This window comes from Heterodontus francisci, chromosome 14, assembly GCF_036365525.1.
Source record: "Heterodontus francisci isolate sHetFra1 chromosome 14, sHetFra1.hap1, whole genome shotgun sequence".
Lineage (NCBI taxonomy): Eukaryota > Metazoa > Chordata > Chondrichthyes > Heterodontiformes > Heterodontidae > Heterodontus > Heterodontus francisci.
The window spans coordinates 43,449,349-43,471,567 of record NC_090384.1 but is presented as its reverse complement, the minus strand read 5'-3'; the positions used below and the strand labels follow the sequence as shown (position 1 = coordinate 43,471,567).

The 22,219-nt window shown below is 44.3% G+C and overlaps 1 protein-coding gene across 1 annotated transcript in view; it reads right to left on the bottom strand.

Moving 5' to 3' along the window:
* Positions 1–22,219, bottom strand: part of LOC137376904 (anoctamin-9-like) — a 346,229-nt gene that overhangs the window by 44,029 nt on the left and 279,981 nt on the right. The window contains exons 21-22 of the mRNA XM_068045861.1: positions 14,538–14,690; positions 2,591–2,744 (exon numbers count right to left, since the gene is read on the bottom strand). Of these exons, the coding sequence (XP_067901962.1) occupies positions 2,591–2,744; positions 14,538–14,690 (307 nt within the window). The remainder of the gene's footprint in view (positions 1–2,590; positions 2,745–14,537; positions 14,691–22,219) is intronic.

Below are 22,219 nucleotides of genomic sequence, written 5' to 3'. Positions count from 1 at the left end.
GTCTCCATGGCAAGGCACAGATACGTTACGCAGTAGTGGCAGGCTCGTACGCAACAGGTTGTGGTTGCATTTTGCATATAAAAATTTTTAACCACTCACCTGCCCCACCCCACCCCCCCCCCCCACCCCAACCTTCATGCACCCATTGTGGGGATGCTAATATTAACCCCTATGTTTCAGCACTTTAGAGATTTAGGGCTGGAATTTAAGTACCCGCTGCCACTCCTGGCACTGGGTGAAAAAGATGGCGACACGCGCGACGCGATCTACCGCGCGGTGGCTCATTTAAATACCTGGGTCAGCCCACCCCCCCCCCCCCAATCACGTGGAGGGGGCAGGCTCTATGACGCCGGAAATAGCATCAGCTGTCTGTGCACAGGCGCTGGTGCCATTTTTAAATTTGTAAAGAAATACTCCACCACAGTGTACCGAATAAAATTCTAACGTTCCTTTCCCACCCCCCAATAACAATAAAATTAAGTATCTGCCCTTCCTCCCTCCAAAACACATACCTTACAAATATGACCTCCCCTAAGACTGTACAAAGTTCACAGTTCACCCCTTTTCACCATCCCCTATACTGATGACCCCGTTTCTCCTCTCCCTACACTAAAATTCTTACATTCCCCACCACTGCCACGCCTGCTTTTACCAGATGGGGAAGTGAAGGCATGGGAGTGCTGGCTGCCCCTCTGAAGATCGTGGTGGGCCCGGGGGGTTCTGCCACGGAACCTTGCTGCTGACGGTACGACCGGGCCTGGCCCTCCCAGCGTCGGGCTCCATGGCGGGCCTCTGCTGGAACGATCTTCTGGCTCCCCCCGCTATGGAGCCTGATGTCGGGGGCCCTGTACAATACATCCCTAAGGGTGATGGCAGAGCCTTACAGGAGGCTTATTGTCAGCATCATTGGACCAAGGAGAAGAAATCATGTGATGAGAAGGTAGATCTCATAGAGAACTTGATGAGGGCTGTGAGGAAAATGAAGGAGAATCTACAAATATGGAAACGGGCAAAGTTGAGCTGAGAAGAGTCCTTGAGGAGGAGAAGGAAAGGAGATGGCTGAAACAATTGAATGGTGATCTTGATCTTAAAAGACAAAAAAAATCCACAAGCTCCTTAGATACAGTGTTCCAAGTGAAGGTGGGAGAGCATAGTTACAGGGTTAGAGGAGGCTGTCTGTTGTCGAGAAACAGAACCTGAAATTATCCTTACTTTCCAAGATAATCCTGGATAGTAGAAGGATTTGGACCTGGTGAAGGAGTGAACGTTATGCTTTAGATGATTGAGCCAGATCTGCAATATTTGGCCAAACACACTCCAAACTGCGCGTCACAGGTTTAAAGGCGAGAAGATGAAAATTATACAAGGACCATGTTGGGGGTGGTGGACAGTGTAGGACTTTGAGAGGGTGGTGGCAGCAATGGTAGAGGGGAGGGAGTTGTTGAGCAGGAATAGTGCACTGTGTTAAGATGGGTTGGGGGGGGGGGGTGGAGGGCGGAGGAGAAGACATTGGGAGTTTGATGAATATTGGAAATGGAAGTTATGTGTAGTGTTTTCCTGGGAATTAATGTGATTGTAGATGGTAAGAGATATGAACAAGTGGCTTTCTCAAGGAAAGAAGCCTTGGAGGTGACGCGCAGGTGTCTAAAGATAACAAGATCAAAGGTCTGGCTGTGTTTGAGTGGGATGGGATAGTCAAAGCGGAAAGTAAGCTTAAGCCATGACAGCAGTGCAGAGAAATCAGGAAGCACTATGTGAAGATTATTACCAAGGATGATGAGTCATTTGATGCAGAAGCTGGGTAAGGAAGGGAATGATGAAAATTTGGAGGACTTGGGAGGACAGTAAATGAGAAGAACTTCAAAGAAGAAATAGTAAGGCTATAGAGGTGAGGTGTTCAAAGAAGGACAAAGTGCCAGAGCAGCAACAGAACAGGTTGACATGAAACCTGGTGAGATCATTGCCATGAAGTTAGAGTGAAGAATGAAGTGAAATGTTTGACAGATGTGTCAACTTCAGTAAGGAGGAGGCCGTCACTGGCCTAGAAATCTGATGATGCTGTGCCTATTTTACAGGTGTAAAATGTGCGGCAAAATGTCCAGTATGGTGGATGGGATGCGCTCGCAAATTCTAAGCTGGAACTGTGCCGTTTGCCATATCGGTATAGGTATCAAAAGAGGTGACAAGGGCCTGCATCTAAAATGGGTGTTAAGAGTTTTGCATATGCAAATAAGGACCCTAACACCTGTTTGATGCCTTCTTTACCTCATTGGTTTGCCCTGAATGCAGCCAGGGTAGGTCCGGCTGTGTTCTGAAAAATCTGATCTACTTGCATCCTAAGAAAAAGCTTGGGCTGTGAAAACAGCTAAAATCCACAAGCAGTTTAGAGGTTAGAGGACTGTCTTCTCTTTGAGGCTTCAACAAGGGGGCAGGGATGGGAGATAGTGAGGTAATACACTCCAGCTTCTTCCACTGTATCATGCACTGTTTCTCCCCTATAGATACAATTTTGCATGCCTTTGTGTATGAATGTACTCTAATAGATTGTACTGTACATTTTGTGCCTTTATAATCAACATGATGTACTCACTCTAGGGTAAGGTTGGTTCTCCTTTGATCCACACAGTGACTATATTTGTACTGGTACACCTGTCGAGGGATGAAATCTGATGTGAGGGAGATCACCAACGCATTTCCAATAATGGCAAGAACACCGATTACTTCCAGAATCTCCAGCCATATTCCTGGGGCAAAGACACAGAGAGATCTGTTACCCATAATTTTCTTATTGCCACAATGTACAAACTCAGAGTGATTGAGTATTTCTTTTTTCAGGTTTGCTTCCTTAGTTCTTCCTGTCTCCTTTGCTTGTTATTGATAGTTCCATTGGTATCACACAGCTTGCCAAAGTGGCATTTCATGTTGGAGCTGGGACTGTGAAGGAACAATATTATGAATCATGCTGCACTATGCAGCCGTGCCCTTTGGGCATGCATTTTGGGAATTCAGACCTCATCTCCAGGACTTTCCAGCCAAATCAAGGCAGGCCTTAATTCCAGATATGTACACATGACTGGTGAGGGTCTATGCTGGGGATATGGTTTAAAAAAATTGCTGAGATGTTACTTGACCATGACAGTGATCAACGTTTATCCTGATCAACCAATATTGACATAAAAGGACTTCCCAACAGATTTATTAAATAATCAGGAACTGGGCTCTAGTGAGTATGAACATAAACTTGCAAGAGATATCAAAATCAGCACAAAAAAAAATTGACAATTACATTAGGGAAAAGAGCATCAGGAGCAACGTGGGCCTCTTAAAAACAGGTAATGGTGAGATTGAAAATAAGAAAATAATGAACATGCTGAATAATTACTTTGCATTGGTATTGTCATGCAGGCCCCCACCTGCCAAGAATGAGGCACATTAATTTTGCCACATGGATATTAAATTTCAAATTGTTGCTGGGAGGAAGAGAAGGCCTGTGACAAGGGTTTGCCAGACCCCTGGCTGGAAAGACATTTTTACATATTAGCAGATAATGTTGGAACAAAGGAGCTATCCTCTTCTCCAATACAATCCACAAACAGACATGGTCAAACCAGTTGGTCACATGACTAATCTGCTTGGCAGTCTGAGTTTTTTCTGAATTGTACAGTTTTGAACTGAGAGTCTGCAGAAAGCTGTTTGCTCCTGGACTGAAGAAGACATCCTGTCTGTCTGCTCCCCATCTCTTTCTCAGAGAACTCCAAAACCCACTGAAGACACATGAACCCTAAGAGAGAAAAGTCTCCTGCAGTGAACAAGGTTTAAGAAGAATACTGGGCCCCAACAAAAAGCAAGATCTACCTGCAATCAAGGACACTACAGTGAGCTGGAAGACCCGTAACAAAAACTCTTCATATATTGCCTCAAACTGTTCCACTCTATTTCTTCTGCTCTTTTCTATTCCTATCTGCATGTATGTATTGCGTATGCATGCTAGCGTGGGCATGTCATGTATCCGTAGGTGTTAAATGAATTAGGGCTTAAGTTTAAGAAATTTCAATCCTTCTTCTTTAAACCTGAGAAAACCTTTTGTGCTGGTTTATTTGCGGTGAGCAAGGATTCGCCAAGGGGGAGCTAAAAACATGGCGTGTTTAAAATTAAACCCTGTTACAGTAAGACCAGGTGACGGCTCAAAGGGAACCCTAGACTTCTTTCTCACCTGGCCGTAACAGAAATTTGGGGGCTTGTCCTGGATTGACCACAGACAAACTAAAGAAATTGGAAGGGGGAAGCCAAATTGTTTCCAATCAAAAAAGAGCAAGATAAATACAGGTTTTCTTGTGGTTGTGTATAATTGAATATTAACATGTATGCAACTGAAGCTAGTAGCTCTCCAAGCCAGGGTGAAGAAACTTGGGATAAGTTAAAAGCACTGTCTATGGAGGAGCTGAGAAAAATGGCTGAGCAGTGTGGCAAGGCTAGGAAATCTGAACTCCTAAGGCTAGTGGCCAACCATTTTTCCCTTGAATCTGAAGCAGAAACAGGGCTGGAACCAGACTCTGACAGGGTATTGTCAGCAAAGATACAATTGGAACAAAGGAAACTAGAATTTGAGGAAAGTGAGAGAGAGAGAAAGAGACAGGAGAGGGAAAAAGAGAGAGCCTTCCAGAAGGAATGAGAAGAAAATGAAAGACAGGAGAAGGAAAAAGAGAGAGCAGAGTGAGGAAGCAAGAGAGAGAGAGAGAGAGAGAGAGAGAAAGAATATTCCAGAAAGAATGTGAAGAAAGAGAGCTGAAGCGGTTTGAGTTAACTAGGGAGCAACAGAGTAACCCCATTGAAAGCATGGCCAATATGGAGGAGCGTAATTCAGGGCTGGGTACAGAATTGTTAAAACTAGCTCAGTTAATTCCAAAATTCAATGAGGAAGATGTGTCCTTTGAGAAACTGGCAAGGCAACTAAAATGGCCAGCTGAGACCTGGTGTGTTTAAAATTACTAGAAAGCAAGCTAACTGGAAAAGCCAGATGTTGCCAGATGAGTACACCTCAGCTATGAGAATCTCAGAGAAGTAATTCTGTTAGAGAAATTTACACACTCTCTCCCACTCTCCATAAAGACCCATGTAGAGGAACAGTGGATCTAGAGAGCCCGGCAAGCGGCCATTCTGGCCGATGAGTTTGCTTTCATTTATAAGTTGCTTTCCCGGGGAGAACCTTTCCTAGTTACCCCTACAAATCCGAAAGGGACAAAGGGCGGGATGGTGATAGAAGCCCAGGCAGTCCTGGGAGAGAAAGGAAAGCAAGAGACAGAGGGCCCTCCTCAAGCCAAAAAGGAAGGTGCTGTGAGCAAGAGTGAGACCCGGAGAACTGTGTGCTTCCATTGTAATAATGCAGGGCATTTAAAAGCTGGAAACTAAATGGAAAACTGGTAGGGCTGATCAGGGCACACCCCTCAATGAAGAAGCGAACCTGATGGAAGGTACAGCAGAGCAAGCTGTGGCTTTAACTGCAGTAAGAGTGAGACCCAGGAAGCTAACAAAGTTGCTAACAGCATTTACAGGAACCTGCAGAGACAAAGAAAGACCTCTAGGGGACAGAGAAACTGGGAGGGTGATGCTTTAGTGAGTCAAAGTGCCACAGGGAACTGCAGTAGAGTCTGCACACATACCTGCAGGCAGCAGTGTCCCAGAAAACAAAGGGGAGATTAACAAAGAATCTTCCCCCACAGTCAGAGAAAAAGGAAACCACCCATTCCCTGAAGTCAAAAATCCATGACTCAGCAAAGCACTGAAAGAGAGTTCAGGATAGACCCACTCATTACTGACTCTCTTGGAAAAAATTCCAATTTCGGGCTAATTAAAACTAACTCCACACCCGCCCCCCCACCCCCAACCTTGGCAGACCTCAACAAGAACAAAGACCCTAGGCAGTCATGGCAATGGGCAAGCTGAACAAAAACTTCCCCAAAGAACCATAGGTTTACTGGGATGTCAAAAAATGGGGGCAATGAAAGCAACACTGACAACAAGAAAGGACAGGTAATATTAGTAAGCTTGAGGATTTATGAATGAATGGAAATGAATGAGAGAAATGCATGGTTTTTTCTGTATCTTATATATATTTTCTCTCAATCCTTTTAATGAAATGTGCTTTTCTCAAAGTGCATTTCATTCTCCTGGGTGTGGAGGTGTCATGCAGGCCCTCACCTGCCAAGAATGAGGCACATTAATTTTGCCATATTGACATTAAATTTCAAATTGTTGCTGGGAAGAAGAGAAGGCCTGTGACAAGGGGTTGCCGGGCCCGTGGCTGGAAAGACATTTTTGCATATTAACAGACAGTGTTGGAACAAAGGAGCTATTCCCTGCTCCAATACAATCCACAAACAGACGTGGTCAAACCAATTAGTCACATGACTAACCTGCTTGGCAGTCTGGGTTTTTTTCTGAATTGTACAGGTTTGAACTGAGAATCTGCAGAAAGCTGAATGCTCCTGGACTGAAAAAGAGCTCCTGTCTGTCAGTTCCCATCTCTTTCTTACAGAACTCCAAAATCCACTGAAAACACAGGAACTCCAAGAGCGAAAAGTCTCTTGCAGTGAACAAGGTTCAAGAAGAATACTGGGCCCCAATGAGAAGCAAGATCTAACTACAATCAAGGACTCTACAGTGAGCTCAAAGACCCGTAACAAAAACTCTTCAATATTGCCTCAAAACTTTCCACTTTATTTCTCTGCTCTCTTCTGCCCCTATCTGCATGTATGTATCACATATGCATGCTAGCATGGGTGCTTCGTGTATCCTCAGGCATTAACCAAATTAGAGTTTAAGTTTAAGTTTAATAAATTTCATTTTTCTTCTTTAAACCTGAGAAAACCTGTTGTGCTGGTTTCTTTGTCTTATAATTAGAAAGCGGTCAACAAGGATTCACCAAGGGGGAGCTAAAAACATGGTGTATTTAAAATTCAACCCTGTTACAGTATGACCAGATGAAGGCTGAAAGGGAACCCTAGACCTCTCTCTCACCTGGTCATAACGGTATTTACAGTAAAGGAAGAGGTCAGCATTCCAGACTATTATTGAAACAGGGTCAGGCACCCAAATTATTGTCAGCAAATTATAAGTAATGAATAAAATAATGGCATTAAAAAGCAACAAATCCTCAGGACCACAAGCGCCATCTCAGGGTTTAAAGGATGTAGGTGAGGACATTGCAGATACCTGAACATTAATCTTTGAAAGTTCTGTTGATTTGGGAATCATTCCTTTAGATTATAAAATTATGCATGCTACTCTGCTATTTAAGATAGGTGAGAGACAGAAACCAGGGAATTATAGAAGGAATCCTAATATCTGTTGTCAGGAAATTACTAGAGTATATGATTAAGTGCCAACATGGATTTGTAAAGGATAGTTCATGCCTACGAGTCTGATATAATTTTTTGAAGTGGTTACTGAAGTAATGGACAGGGGCATATCTATGGATGTTATTTATATGAACTTCCAGAAGGCATTTGACAAAGTCCCTCATAAGACATTGTTAACTAAAGTTGAAGCTCAAGGAATTGAGGGCAAATTATTGGTTGAGCAGCAGGAGACAAGAGTAGGAATAATGGATATATACTCTAACTGGCAAGATGTGACTGGTGGTGTTCTGCAAGGATCTGTGTTGGGGCTTCAACTATTTACCATGTTTATAAATGAATTAGATGATGGGATAGAGAGTCACATATCCACATTTGTCAATGACAAAGAGGTAGATGGCATTGTAAAGGTGTAGCTGTAAGCATAATGTTACAAAGAGATATTGATCAATTAAGTGAATGGGCAAAACTGTGGCAAACAGGTTTAAATGTAGGTAAATGTGAAGTCATCCACTTTGGACCTAAAAAGATAGAACATGCTACTTTCTAAATGGTAAAAAGCTAGAAACAGTGGAAGTTCAAAGAGACTTGAGGGTCAAGTACATAGATCATCAAAATGTCATGAACAGGTACAGAAAATAATCAAAAAGACTGATGTAATGCTAGCCTTTATATCTAGAGGACTAGAATACAGGGGGATAGAAGCCATGCTTTAACTATACAAAGGCCTGGTTAGACCACACCTGAATTATTGTGAACAGTTCTGGGCACTGCACCTTTGCAAGGGGAAGCGGTGGCATAGTGGTATTGTCACTGGACTAGTCATCCAGAGACCCAGGGTATTTCTCTGGGATCATGGGTTCAAATCCCACCACAGCAGAAGGTGGAATTTGAATTCAATTAATAAATCTGGAATTTAAAAAGCTAATCTAATGATGGCCATGAAACCATTGTCGATTGTTGTAAAAACCCATCTGGTTCACTAATGTCCTTTAGGGAAGGAAATCTGCTGTCCTTACCTGGTCTGACCGACATGTGACTCCAGACCCACAGCAATGTGGTCGACTCTTACATGCCCTCTGAAATGGCCTAGCAAGCCACTCAGTTGTATCTAACCACTACGAAGTCAATAAAAAGGAATGAAACTGGACGGACCACCCGGCATCGACCTAGGCACTGGAAACGACAAAGGCAAACCCAGCCCTGTCGACCCTGCAAAGTTTTCCTTACTAACATCTGGGGGCTTGCGCCAAAGTTCGGAGAGCTGTCCCACAGACTAGTCAAGCAACATAGTCATACTCATGGAATCATACCTGACAGACAATGTCCCAGACTCTGCCATTACCATCCCCGGATATGTCCTGTCTCACCGGCAGGACAGACCCAGCAGAGATGGTGGCACAATGGTATACAGTAGTTGCTCTGGGAGTCCTCAACATCAACACTGGACCCCATGATGTCTCGTGGCATCAGGTCAAACATGGGCAAGGTAACCTCCTGCTGATTACCATCTACTGCCCTCCCTCAGCTGATGAGTCAGTACTCCTCCATGTTGAACAGCACTTGGAGGAAGCACTGAGGGTGGCAAGGGCACAGAATGTACTCTGTGGTGTGGGACGTCAATGTCCATCACCAAGAGTGGCTTGGTAGCATCACTACTGACCGAGCTGGTCGAGTCCTAAAGGACATATCTGCTAGACTGGGTATGCGGCAGGTGGTGAGGGAACCAACAAGAGGGGAAAACATACTTGACCTCGTCCTCACCAATCTGCCAGCCGCAGATGCAGCTGTCCATGACAGTATTGTTAGGAGTGACCACCGCACAGTCCTTGTGGAGACGAAGTCCCGCCTTCACATTGAGGATACCCTCCTTCATGTTGTGTGGCACTACCACCATGCTAAATGGTATAGATTTCGAACAGATCGAGCAATGCAAAACTGGGCATCCATGAGGCGCTGTGGGCCATCAGCAGCAGCAGAATTTTACTCAACTACAATCCGTAACCTCATGGCCCGGCATATCCCCCACGCTACCATTACCATCAAGCCGGGAGACCAACCCTGATTCAATGAAGAGCGCAGGAGAGCATGCCAGGAGCAGCACCAGGCATACCTCAAAATGAGGTGTCAACTTGATGAAGCTACAGCACAGGACTATCTGCATGCCAACCTGCATAAGCAGCCTGAAATAGACAGAGCTAAGCGATCCCAAAACCAACGGATCAGATCAAAGCTCTGTAGTCCTGCCACATCCAGTCGTGAATGGTGGTGGACAATTAAACAACTAACTGGAGGAAGTAGCTCCACTAATATCCCCATCCTCAATGATGGGTGAGCCCAGCACATCAGTGTGAAAGATAAGGCTGAAGCATTTGCAACAATCTTCAGCCAGAAGTGCCGAGTTGATGATCCATCTTGGCCTCCTCCTGAAGTCCCCAGCATTACAGATGCCATACTTCAGCCAATTCGATTCATTCCGTGTGATATCAAGAAATGACTAAAGGTACTGGATACTGCAAAGGCTATGGGCCCTGACAATATTCCGGCAATAGTACTGAAGACATGTGCTCCAGAACTTGCTGTGCCCCTAGCCAAGCTGTTCCAGTACTGCTACAACACTGGCAAATGTGGAAAATTGCCCAGGTATGTCCTGTATACAAAAAGCAGGACAATTCCAACCCGGCCAATTACCGCCCCATCAGCCTGCTCTCAATCATAAGTAAAGTGATGGAAGGTGTAATCAACAGTGCCATCAAGCAGCACTTGCTTAGCAATAACCTGCTCAGTGTGGGTTCCACCAGGGCCACTCAGCTCCTGACCTCATTACAGCCTGGGTTCAAACATGGACAAAAGAGCTGAACTCTTTGAGAGTGAGAGTGACTGCCCTTGACATCAAGGCAGCATTTGACCGAATATGGCATCAAGGAGCCCAAGCAAAACTGAGGTCAATGGGAATCAGGGGGCAAACACTCCACTGGCTGGAGTCATACCTAGTGCAAAGGAAGATGGTTGTGGTTGTTGGAGGTCAATCATTTGAGTTCCAGGACATCACTGCAGGAGTTCCTCAGGGTAGGGTCCTCGGCCAACCATCTTCAGCTGCTTCATCAATGACCTTCCTTCGATCGTAAGGTCAGAAGTGGGGATGTTCGCTGATGATTGCACAATGTTCAGCACCTTTCGTGACTCCTCAGATACTGAAGCAGTCCGTGTAGAAATACAGCAAAACTTGAACAATATCCAGGCTTGGCTGATAAGTGGCAAGTAACATTCGTGCCACACAGTGCCAGGCAATGACCATCTCCAACAAGAGAGAATCTAACCATCTCCCCTTGATATTCAATGGCATTACCATTGTTGAATCTCCCACTATCAACATCCTAGGGGCTACCATTGACCAGAAACTGAACTGGAGTAGCCATATAAATACTGTGGCTATAAGAGCAGGTCAGAGGCTAGGAATCCTGACTCCCCAAAGCCTGCCCACCATCTACAAGGCACAAGTCAGGAGTGTGATGGAATACTCTCCACTTGCCTGGATGGGTGCAGCTCCAACAACACTCAAGAAGCTCGACACCACCCAGGACAAAGCAGCCCACTTGATTGGCACCCCATCTACAAATATTCATTCCCTCCACCACCGACGCACAGTGGCAGCAGTGTGTACCATCTACAAGATGCACTGCAGCAATGCACCAAGGCTCCTTAGACAGCACCTTCCAAACCTGCAACCTTTACCAACTAGAAGGACAAGGGCAGCAAATGCATGGGAATGCCACCACCTGCAAGTTCCCCTCCAAGTCACACACCATCCTGACTTGGAACTTTATCGCCATTCCTTCACCGTCGCTGGGTCAAAATCCTGGAACTCCCTTCCTAACAGCACTGTGGGTGTACCTACCCCACATGGATTGCAGCGGTTCAAGAAGGCAGCTCACCACTACCTTCTCAAGGGCAGTTAGGGATGGGCAATAAATGCTGGCCTGGCCAGCGACGCCCACATGCCATGAATGAATTTTTTAAAAAAAAGGATATTCTGGCCTCGGAGCTAATGCAGCGTAGATTTACCAGAATGATATCTGGACTCCAAGGGTTATATTTCAAGGAGAGATTACACTAGCCAGGATTGTATTTCCTGGAATTTAGATAGTTAGGGGGTGATCTGTTTGAAGTTTTCAAGATATTAACGGGAACTGATAGGATAGATTGCGGGAAACTATTTCTGGCGGTTGGGAAGTCTAGGACAAGGGGCCATAACAGAATAATTAGAGCCAGACCTTTCAGGAATGAAATCAGGAAATACTTCTTCATGCAAAGGGTTTAAATTTGGAACTTTCTTTTGCAAATGGCAATTAATGCTAGATTAATTGTTAAATTTAAAACTGAGATTGATAGATTTTTGTTAGCCGAAGATATTATGGATATGGGGCAAACATGAGTTAGGTCACAGATCAATGACGATCTCACTGAATGGTGAAGCAGTATCGAGAGGATAAATTGCCTACTCCTGTTCCAACTCAGGCCACAGGGCCAGGAACTTCCCAGCAAAGCACAAGGACAAAGAATCCATTTCCAGCTCACAATATCAAAGAACTTCTCTCTTAGCCATGGCATCATGGAAATTGCTCCCGTGTCACAAGGCCAGAGAAGTCTCCTGGAACATGAGGCCAGCAAACCTACTCTTGAACTATGAGGCGAAGCTTCAGAACTCAGGTCATGGAGCACTTTCTTGGACTAGGGACTCACTAGGGAACTAGGGAACTAGGGAACTCATACTTGAACCTTGATTTTAGCCCAGAGCAGGAATCAGATGGCCTGTGGTGGGGGGAGGGTGTGGGTGGTGGTGGGGTGACAAGGGAGGCGAGGCAAGCACCCAACCTCTCCTGGCCTTGGTAGTATGAGGCCATGGTGATTTTAAATCCTGCCTGTCAGTTACCAGCTGCCTGCCTGAAATAGACAGCTGGCCAGTAGGCAGGAGTGGAATTTGGACAGCATAAGGCCACATGTGATGAAGCAATACGGCAAAGGAGTGTATTCCGACCCTCAGGTAGGCCACAGGAAGGAGATTCTGGGCAGTTCACATGCAGTGAAGAGTCGTGGAAGCCAGGCTTAGACCAGGCCTAAATTTTTCATGTACGGCCCGGAGTCCTGGTCCTAACAACAAAAGTTAAAAATATGTACCTGTTTTGACCTGTTCTGGCCCTGGATCTTCTTTGAACTATCTTCACTTAGCAGGGATGCCACAAGATTACCAGATCCTGACCTGCATGTTTAAAGAAGAACTTTGGCTAGGTGTCCTGGCTGCCTGCTAAAAGGAGCTCCTTAAACAATGGAGTTTGAGTGGAAGATCAGTGGGTAAGTCCCCTGACTGATATTAGCTATCTGTCCACTTGGTTTCTGCTAGACAGGTAGAGTTAAAATTGGCCCTTTGAATTAGTGACTTAGACCTAGACAGACAGAGAATTTGGCACTTAAGACTAGGAACTTACCTGGACCAAGCCAAAGTAAACGCTTGAATGACAGACTTGCCTTTGGACCAGATAACTCCTGCTTATATTACAGCAGCAGAGCACTCACACCTGGGCCATGATACCTCAAATGCCTGCCAGAGCACAAGGCTAGGGAAGTTTCAACTGACTAGAGAATATAGGGTATATTTCCAATTAGTGCTTAGGTGTAAAGCATTGCCCGGATGGAGTGCATAGAACAAAATCAGTCAGAGAGGATTGCATTGCCTGTCATAAACCATGTCTGACTTCCTATTTATTAATTTAAATAGATAGAAAATCTGACTAACTGCATTACAAATGCGCGATCCTCTCCATCCATTTTTCTTCTATGTGTTCCAACCAGGCCATGTTTAAGGCCCAATGCTAAAGAGATAAATCTGGTATTATGTGTTGTTACAAGTATTTTGTTTTTGAAAAGAAAATTTAGAATCCTGTGTCTTAAAAGCTGAGAAAAGGATTTTTGCTCCGGGGAAGACACCTGTAAATAGTTGGAATTCCTGCAATGTTTTGAAAGGAAGTTCATAACAAGAGTTAAACTTTATGGGTGCTTTGAAAGGAAGTTGAACTTGTACAAGGACAGGAAGGCCAGCAGTTTCAAGGAACCTACAGGGGTTTGACCTTTCTTCAGAGCAGTTTTTTTGAAGGACAAGAGACACTGTGTCTGGACATGTGACCATGTTCAGGAAGGTTTTTTTCACCTTGGAACCTTTAAATAGTTGGACAAAGGGCAGGCATTTGAATTCTTACTTTGACCTGCCTAGAGCAAGGGAGAAAGACCCAGAAAAGTGTTACCTCTCTTTGTAAAGGAGACTTGCATCTCTTAAAAAGAAATCTTGCATTTGAAAGGTGGCAAATTCCTATTGCCTCCAGTCTCCGAAGAATTCCTGCATCCAGAGTAGTTCCTGCTGCCTTCTGTATTTTGGGAGATTCTGAAATCTCAAGAAAACTTCTACTGCTAGACTGCTGTTTTTAAAAACACAAGCAGACCGATTGCTGCACCCCTGCTGAAAGACCTGTGTGACACCTGCAGACAAATTGCCTTGAAAGCCTACCCATCACAGACTGTTCATCAACCTCACCTAGGGAGACTTCGAGTGGCATCCGACTATTCAATTCTGGAATGCCACACCGTACTGAAAAAATCCTACCAGAACGTGATAAACGTGTTAACTGGTTTATTTTTTATGTATATGTGTGTGCATGAAGGTTAAGGAAATAAGGGGTTTTTCACATATAGATTTATCTTGTTAGTAGTTAAGACCTATTATTTATTTTCTAATAAATAGTTAATGTTTGTTGTTGTTTAATGAAACTTGGTTTGGTGTACTTTATTCTGGGGGAAAATAGTGTTTAATTTGGCTATTCTTCGGGAGGTGGGGACCTTTATTTGATATGCTATGACCTGTGGAATAGTGGGACTGAATTAACAGTACATTACTCCTGCCTTGGTCGTAACAGTGTCAAGAACTATGGAGTTAGGAACCCACAACTGGGCCATGGCACAGGTCAAACCAACTATCGATTGCACTGTGCACTAATAATTTGTCAGGCAGTATCTTAAAACATTCTATGTTCTGGTCTAATAGAGATCAAACTATACTTTGGCAAGGATACATATAAATAAATTTTCCTCAGTACCACATAACAAAACAAACAGCATTTGTCAAAGTCTTACCAATATCTTTTGCTTTTCGTGGTATCGGGCGCTTGAGAAGCCAAAGCATCTTTTTGGCATCCAATCGAATTTCAAATAGATTATTCACAAGTGCAAGTAATGGAGCCAATGGGAATGCTGCGACAAATATTGTGGTGAAACCATACTGAATAGCTGAAAAGGAAAAGAGATTGACGACAAAGCTATCACCATCACTTAGATAAACTACAAATGAATAGCCAACAGTCACTGTCAAGGCTCAAACTGAATAACGGTCAGTTGGCAAAGTAGTGGAGGCCACCTACCACCAGTGGATTCATGTCCCTGCAAAGGATTTGATGCCTTCAGGAGGATCAAGAAGAAAACCCGATGAATAAAATATCTAATGAACCCTGCTTATAACTGGCTGAGCAACATGGAGTACAAGATAGAGAGCAAACAGGAAGATGTCAAAATGTGGTTCACTGAAATCCTTGAGGCTGCTGCTAATACAGGGCACCTAACAAACAACTTTGAAGACCCTTGAGTTGTAATTGTTATCCAGCAAAGCAGCAGCCACCTTCCTGGCCCCATAACTGCAAAGGATTTTGTCATCAAAAAGGATTGTATCACTTATAAGTGTGGTGTGAGATATTCAAGTGTTGAATAAGTTAAAAAAAAACCTTTCATTGTAATTTGGGGTATCAACTATTTACAAAGTGCTATTTAGTTAATTGGTGATTTCTATTAGTTTAGTTGTTTATAACAAAAGACTTAAAAGTGAAATCTTGTGTAATTTGGCACAGACACAATGGGGTGAATAATCTGTTTCTGTGCTGTACATTTTCTATGGTTTTCTAAAGGCAAAGAGCATATGAAAGCATAATCCAGGCACAGTGGAGGGAGGGGGCTTTGGCACTGTTTTAGAACATATGAAACTTTTTCAAATTCATTCACCAATGGGGCCGTATCTGGCAAGGCAAGCACTAGCGATGAGAAGCTTTTTGATGTTGCCTGATGCAGCACAAATGAGATAAGTGGAGATCAGGTAGTTGAAGATCTCAAACAGGTTTATTAAACAGCTAACACCTATATACAGTACAGAGCTATCTATTTGCAGGTCTTGCCTCCTGGTGTTATAGTTACAAAGTGAGACTGGCATGTAGTCACGTGACTACATCCTGGCACTTAGCTCGTTAGCATACTAAGATCTTAAAGGTACACTATTCTTAAAGGCAATCACACAACATCCCCTTTCTTTCCCAGGATAAGCGTTGTATGCTAAAGTGCAAACGTATGAAATTAGATATCAAAATTATTTACATAGGTATCGAGATTATGAACTTTACAAGTTGTTACGACCAGGTGAGAAAGGTGGCTTGTGGTCTTCACCTGGTATTATTGTAGCAGGGTTTAATTTTAAACACACTGTGTTTGAGCTCCCCCTTGGTGAATCCTTGTTCACCACTTTCCAATTATAAGGCAAAGAAATGAGCATAAACAGGCTTTCTTAGGTTTAAAGAAGAAAACGTGAAATTTATTAAACTTACTTAAACTCTCAACGGATATACGATATGACCACGCTAGCATACACACGTGATACACACATGCAAATAGGGACAGAAAAGGGAAGAAGAAAAATAAAGTAGAGAGGTTTGAGGCAGTCTCTGAAGGGGGTTGCTTTTTACTGTTTCTGTGTTTCCAGCTCATCCATAGAGTCTTTGATTGTAGACAGCTCTTACTTTTTGTTGGGGCCCAGTATTCTTAAATCTTGTTCACGTAGGAGACTATTCTCTCTTTGAGTTCACATGTCTTCAATGGGTCTTTAGTTCTGTGAGAAAGAGATGGGAACAGATAGGAGAGAGATGTTCTCAGTCCTGGAGCAAAGAGCTTTCTGAATTTTAACTCTGTGGCAAGTTCAAATTGAAAAAACCCCAACAGTCAGTTAGTCATGTGACTAAACTGGTCTGACCAGTATTCGGCCATCTTAGCAGTTAACCTGGAATGCTTCAACATCTAGTAATCAAAAGTTCATTGTGGATTAAATTGGAGCAGTGAGTGGCCCCTTTGTCTGTTCCAAGTACTATCTGTTACTATGCAAATGTCTTTCCAGTCAGGAGCTTGGCAATTCTTTGTGATAGGCCCTCTTTTCTTCCCAGCCACAATTTTAAGTTTTAATGTTCATGAGGTGAAATAATGTGTGCCTCAGTCTTGGCAGGTGGGGGTCTGTATGGCACATCCACGCCCAGGGGAATGAAATGTGATTTGAAAAAAAAAGATGCATTTCATTCCTAGATTTGAGAGAAATATAAGATACAGAAAGAAAATCCATGCATTTCTCCCATTCATTTCCATTCATTCACCAATATTAAAGCTTATTAAAATGGTCTTTTCTGGTTGCCAGTGCTGCTTTAATTTCCCCTTTTTTTCCTCAGGAGGATTTGTCGTGGGTGGGTCTATCCTGAACTCTCTGAGTCATGCAAAGACTTTTGACTTCGGGGATGGGTGGTTCCCTTTTCCTCTAACTGTGGGGGAGGATTCTTTGTTAATCTCCCTTTGTTCCCTGGCACACTCCAACTGCAGGTATGTGTGCAGATGTGACTGCACTCTCCTGTGTCACTTCGACTAGGTCATGGTTTCTCTTTGTCTTTGCAGGTTCCTGTAAACACTGTTAGAAACTCTGGTTGGGTGCTTCTAGAGTCTGCATTTATGTAGGAGGATGTAGGGTCTAAGATTTCACATCTTTCGGGGTTGGCTGACAGTCAATAGGGGTTTTCGTCCGGGAATCCTCCCGGACTTCCTTTAACCTTCTTTTTCCCCTTCTCTTCCTAAACTTTAGCCAGCTGTCTGCCTGCCTGTCCCCTTACAATTCACCAGTCCTCAGCTGGAGGGTCCTCCTAACACCGGTACAGGACTTAGGGATGCTGGTTTCACTGTAGGTTGGGGTTTCCCCTCAACTTGGCACATGTGGCAACTCCTGCAATACATCACCACATTTTTGTGGAGTTTTGGCCAGTCAAAACTGCTGTCTTATGCAGGCTTTGGTCTTTCATATACTGGCATATACAGCCACTGTAGTCTTGTGGGCCTTTCTTAATATTTCTCCCAGTACCTCTGTGGCACCACTAAAACTGGTGAACTACTGTCCATCCCTTGCCCTCAGGTATGTGAGGAGAACTCCATTTCCTCATCAGTACCTCATTCATTAAATAGTAGCAATCAGGGACTCCCACTGCTTCACTTTCAGACTGGGCAGCCAGTGCTAACCCCCGCAATACTGGGTCGGCTCACTGAGCCTCATCTAGGGAAAATCCAGTTAATTCATTCCCTGGGTCTCCTAACTTTCCAAAGAAAGTCTCGGACAGGCAAACCTCATGGTCATCTGCCTGCGGTGCCAATGCAGTGTCCTCTGAGGGAGCTGGTTTGATCATGGCCTGACCCACTATACAGTCAGGGACTCTGCAGGAGACCGTGTCCTGCCAATGCCCTGTCTCTCTGACCTCCTGTGGTCTTTCTTTCACTACTGGGGGGGCTACCACCTTCACCCCCGCCAGATCATTATCTAGGAGTAGGTCAACCCCATCCACAGGCAAACTAGGGACAATCCTTATGGTCACCGGTCCTGAAACTAGGTTGCACTCCAGGTACACCCGATGTACAAGTACAGGCATACACTGCCCTCCAATACCATTCACCATCATTTTGGTGTTCACTGCACTCTTTGGGATAAAGGTCAGGCCTTTTTCCAGTAAAAGGGATCAGGTGGCCCGTGTCCCTGAGAATCACTATGGTCTTGCTTGCCCCACTCGAGAGGTATGGGGCTACTTTCCCTTCAGACACAAAACCCTGATAACCTTCAGAAATCCTATTAAATGTTCCTGCACTGGCCATAGTAATCTTCCTGGGTTGCACTCTTACTGCAGTTAAAGCCACAGCTTGTTCTGCTGTGCTTTGCATCAGGTCCCTGTCTTCACTGAGCGGGTGTGCCCTGATTAACCCTACCAGTTTCTCCTTTAGTTTCCAGCAGTCAGCTTTTAAATGTCCTGCAATGGAAGCACACAGGCCTCCGGGTCTCACTCTTGCTCACAGCACCTTCCTTTTTGGCTGAAGGAGGGCCTCCTTTATCTCCTGTTTTCCTTTCTCTCCCAGGACTGCCTGGGCTCCTATCCCCTTTGCACCCTTTGTCCTCTTCGGATTTGTGGGGGTGATTAGGAACGGTTCTCCCCTGGGAAACTGACTTATAAGTTAAAGCAAACTCATTGGTTAGAACAGCCACTTGCCGGGCTCTCTGACCTGCTGCTCCTCTACATGGATCTTTATTGAGAATAGGAGAGAGTTTTTAAATTCCTCGAACAGAATTACTCCTCTGAGAGTCTCACAACTGAGCTGTATTTTAAGAGCCCTCAGCTGCTCAAAAGCCAGCTGCTTCTTTCTTTCAAACTGCAGATAAGTTTGATTGGCTTTTTTCAGGAGGGTTCTAAACCTTTGGTGAGAGACTTCGGGTACTAATTCACTTGCCCCAAGGATAGAATTTTTGGTCAGTTCATAATTTGATGAACTCTCATCTGGCAACAAGGAATAAACATCATGGGCTTTTCCAGTTAGTTTGCTTTGCAATAAGAGAGGCCAGGTCTCAGCTGGCTATTTTAGCTGCCTTGCCAGTTTCTCAAAAGACACGAAAAATGTTTCCACATCTTCCTCATTGAATTTTGGAATTAATTGAGTGAGTTTTAGCAATCTTATATCCAGCCCTGAATTCTATTCCTTCATATTGGCCATGCTTTCATTAGGGTTACTCTGTTGCCCCCTAGTTAACTCAAGCCGCATCAACTTTCTTTCTTCACATTCTTCCCGGAATATTCTCTCTCTCTCTCTCTCTCTCATTACTTCTCCTGCCTTTCATTTTCTTCACGTTCCTTTTGGAAGGCTCTCTCTTTCTCCCTCTCCTGCCTCTCTCTTTTTCTCTTTCTTCTAATTCAAGTTTCCTCTGCTACAATGGTATCTTTGCTAACAATACCCTGTCGGAATCTATATCCAACCCTGTTTCTGCTTCTTCGGGTTCAAGGGAAAAATGGTGGGCCATTAGCTTTAGAAGTTCAGACTTCCTAGCTTTGCCATGTACAGTGATTCCACACTGATCAGCCTTTTTTCTCAGCTCCTCCTTAGACAGTGCTTTTAACATATCCCAAGTTACTTTACCCTGGCTTGAAGAACTGCTAGCTTTAGTTGCAGACATGTTAGTTTGCAAACATGCACAACCACAAGGAAACCTGTCTTGAAATTTGCTCTTTTCGATTGGGAACGATTTGGCTTCCCACTTCCAATTTTTCTCGTTTGTCTGTGGGTAAAATTCCAGACACCAGCACCAAAATTTCTGTTACGACCAGGTGAGAAAGATGTCTAGGGGTCTTTTATTATCTTCACCTGGTCTTATTGGATCAAGGTTTAATTTTAAACACACTGTGTTTGAGCTCCCCCTTGGTGAATCCTTGTTCACCACTTTCAAATTATAAGGCAAAGAAATGAGCATAAACAGGCTTCCTTAGGTTTAAAGAAGAAAACGTGAAATTTATTAAACTTACCTAAACTCTAATTCGGTTAACGTCAACGGACATACGATACGCGCACGCTAGCATGCATACGTGATACACACATACAAAAGGGACAGAAAAGAGCAGAAGAAAAATAGAGAGGTTTGAGGCAGTCTCTGAAGGGGGTTGCTTTTTACTGTTTCTGTGTTTCCAGCTCATCCATAGAGTCTTTGATTGTAGACAGCCCTTACTTTTTGTCGGGGCCCAGTATTCCTCTTAAACCTTGTTCACATAGGAGACTATTCTCTCTTTGAGTTCACATGTCTTCAATGGGTCTTCAGTTCCATGAGAAAGAGATGGGAGCAGACAGGACAGAGATGTTCTCAGTCCAGGAGCAAAAAGCTTTCTGAGTTTTAACTCTGTGGCAAGTTCAAATTCAAAAAACTCCAACAGTCAGTCATGTGACTAAACTGGTCTGACCATGTCTGTTTGTGTATTCAGCCATCTTAGCAGTTAACCTGGAATGCTTCAAAGTCTGGTAATCAAAAGTCCATTGTGGATTAAATTGGAGCAGGGAGTGACCCCATTGTGCATTCCAAGTACTGTCTGTTACTATGCAAATGTATTTGCAGTCAGGAGCTTGGCAATTCTTTGTGATAGGCTCCTCTTTTTTTCCCCAGCCACAATTTTAAGTTTTAATGTTCATGTGAAGAAATAATGTGTGCCTCAGTCTTGGTAGGTGGGGGCCTGAATAACAAAGTTTAGAGGCTCAAAAGTCCATAGGTCATCCTACTAGTTTGATAACTCTTGCTCAGGGACTTTGTGCCTCATCTGTTGCTGTTCTTTCTGAGGTATCTCTCCCTCTCCACTCAGTCTCTGTTGTTCTGCCTCCAGCCTGCTAACGTACTCTGTTGCTTTTCTCAAGATGACCGCTTTTGGGGTTTTGTCATTCTTGGAAAGGCGGGGCTAAAGAATGGTGAGTCGAAGAGACTTAGCAGTTGGCAGGAAAAAAGACAGAAGTGCAAGGAGAGAGCCAACTGTGTAACAGCCCCGACAACCAATTTTATCTGCAGCGCCTGTGGAAGAGACTGTCACTCTAGAATTGGCCTTTATAGCTACTCCAGGCGCTGCTCCACTGACCACCTCTAGGCGCTTACCCATTGTCTGTCGAGACAAGGAGGCCAAAGACGAAGAAGAAGAAGGAAAGTTCCTGCACCTCATCTCGAAGAGCCAACAGACAGTGCTTTAACTCACTCCTCCTCTGCCTCTTCAGGGCATTGCATGCCCTTTGCCTCTCTTCATCATGAGATTCTGAAGGCCTGGGGCTCAAGGTCGAGGACCTGTTGGGGGAAGAGTACTTGGTCTCATGGCGATACCTGTCCATTCTGGCTAGTTGTGGTGCCAGTGGTTCTCTAGAAAGCAGAGGTGAAGGCAGCGCATAGTTGTGCTGTTGCTGGGTTTCCCAACTGCACCGTTTGATGCTGTTCAGAGTCTGTGAGCGGGTTCCGGTCCTTGGAAATTTCCCCTTGGCAATGCTCTCATGGATGGTGATGATGTTGAGGTCCTTAAATGCTGGTAGTCCTGCCACTGCTGGTCTGCTCGTGTCTACTAGGTAGAACGTTTGTGGTTTCCATGCTGACTGCTGTATCCACACTGCATTGTTAATGTGCTGCTGCAAGGGATGGGTGACCCGTTGTATGCAGATAGTTTGACAGATGTTGGTTGTATCATCAATCTCCAAGGACTCCGATACATATCTTTGAGGATTCGGACTGGTAGGATATTTGCACTAGCACTGGTGCCAATCTTGACCTTGAGTGTGTGTTTTCCAGCTTTCTTTGGGCACGTGACGTTGATGGTGGTGGAAGATTACAGTCGCTTGCCTTCATCAACATGATGCATCAGGTTCACAATGTGGAATGCTTGCTCATCTTCTGATTGTAACTTACTTCTACCTGAGTCTTGTTTAAGGTCTGTTTTGCTGCTGACTTCAGGTTCCAGCTTGCGTTTTTGCAGGTCTCTGGCACTTTCCTTGCTGCTGTTGCAGTGTTGCTGCGCCTGTCTTCTGTTGGCTCGTGTCTGACTGTTACTTCTGGCTGCATCTTTGGAGCCAGAATTTCTACATAGGTGGGCCCACTGTCCTTTTACACTGCACGCCTTGCGCAGGTCTTGAATTGCAGGGCAATTTCACTG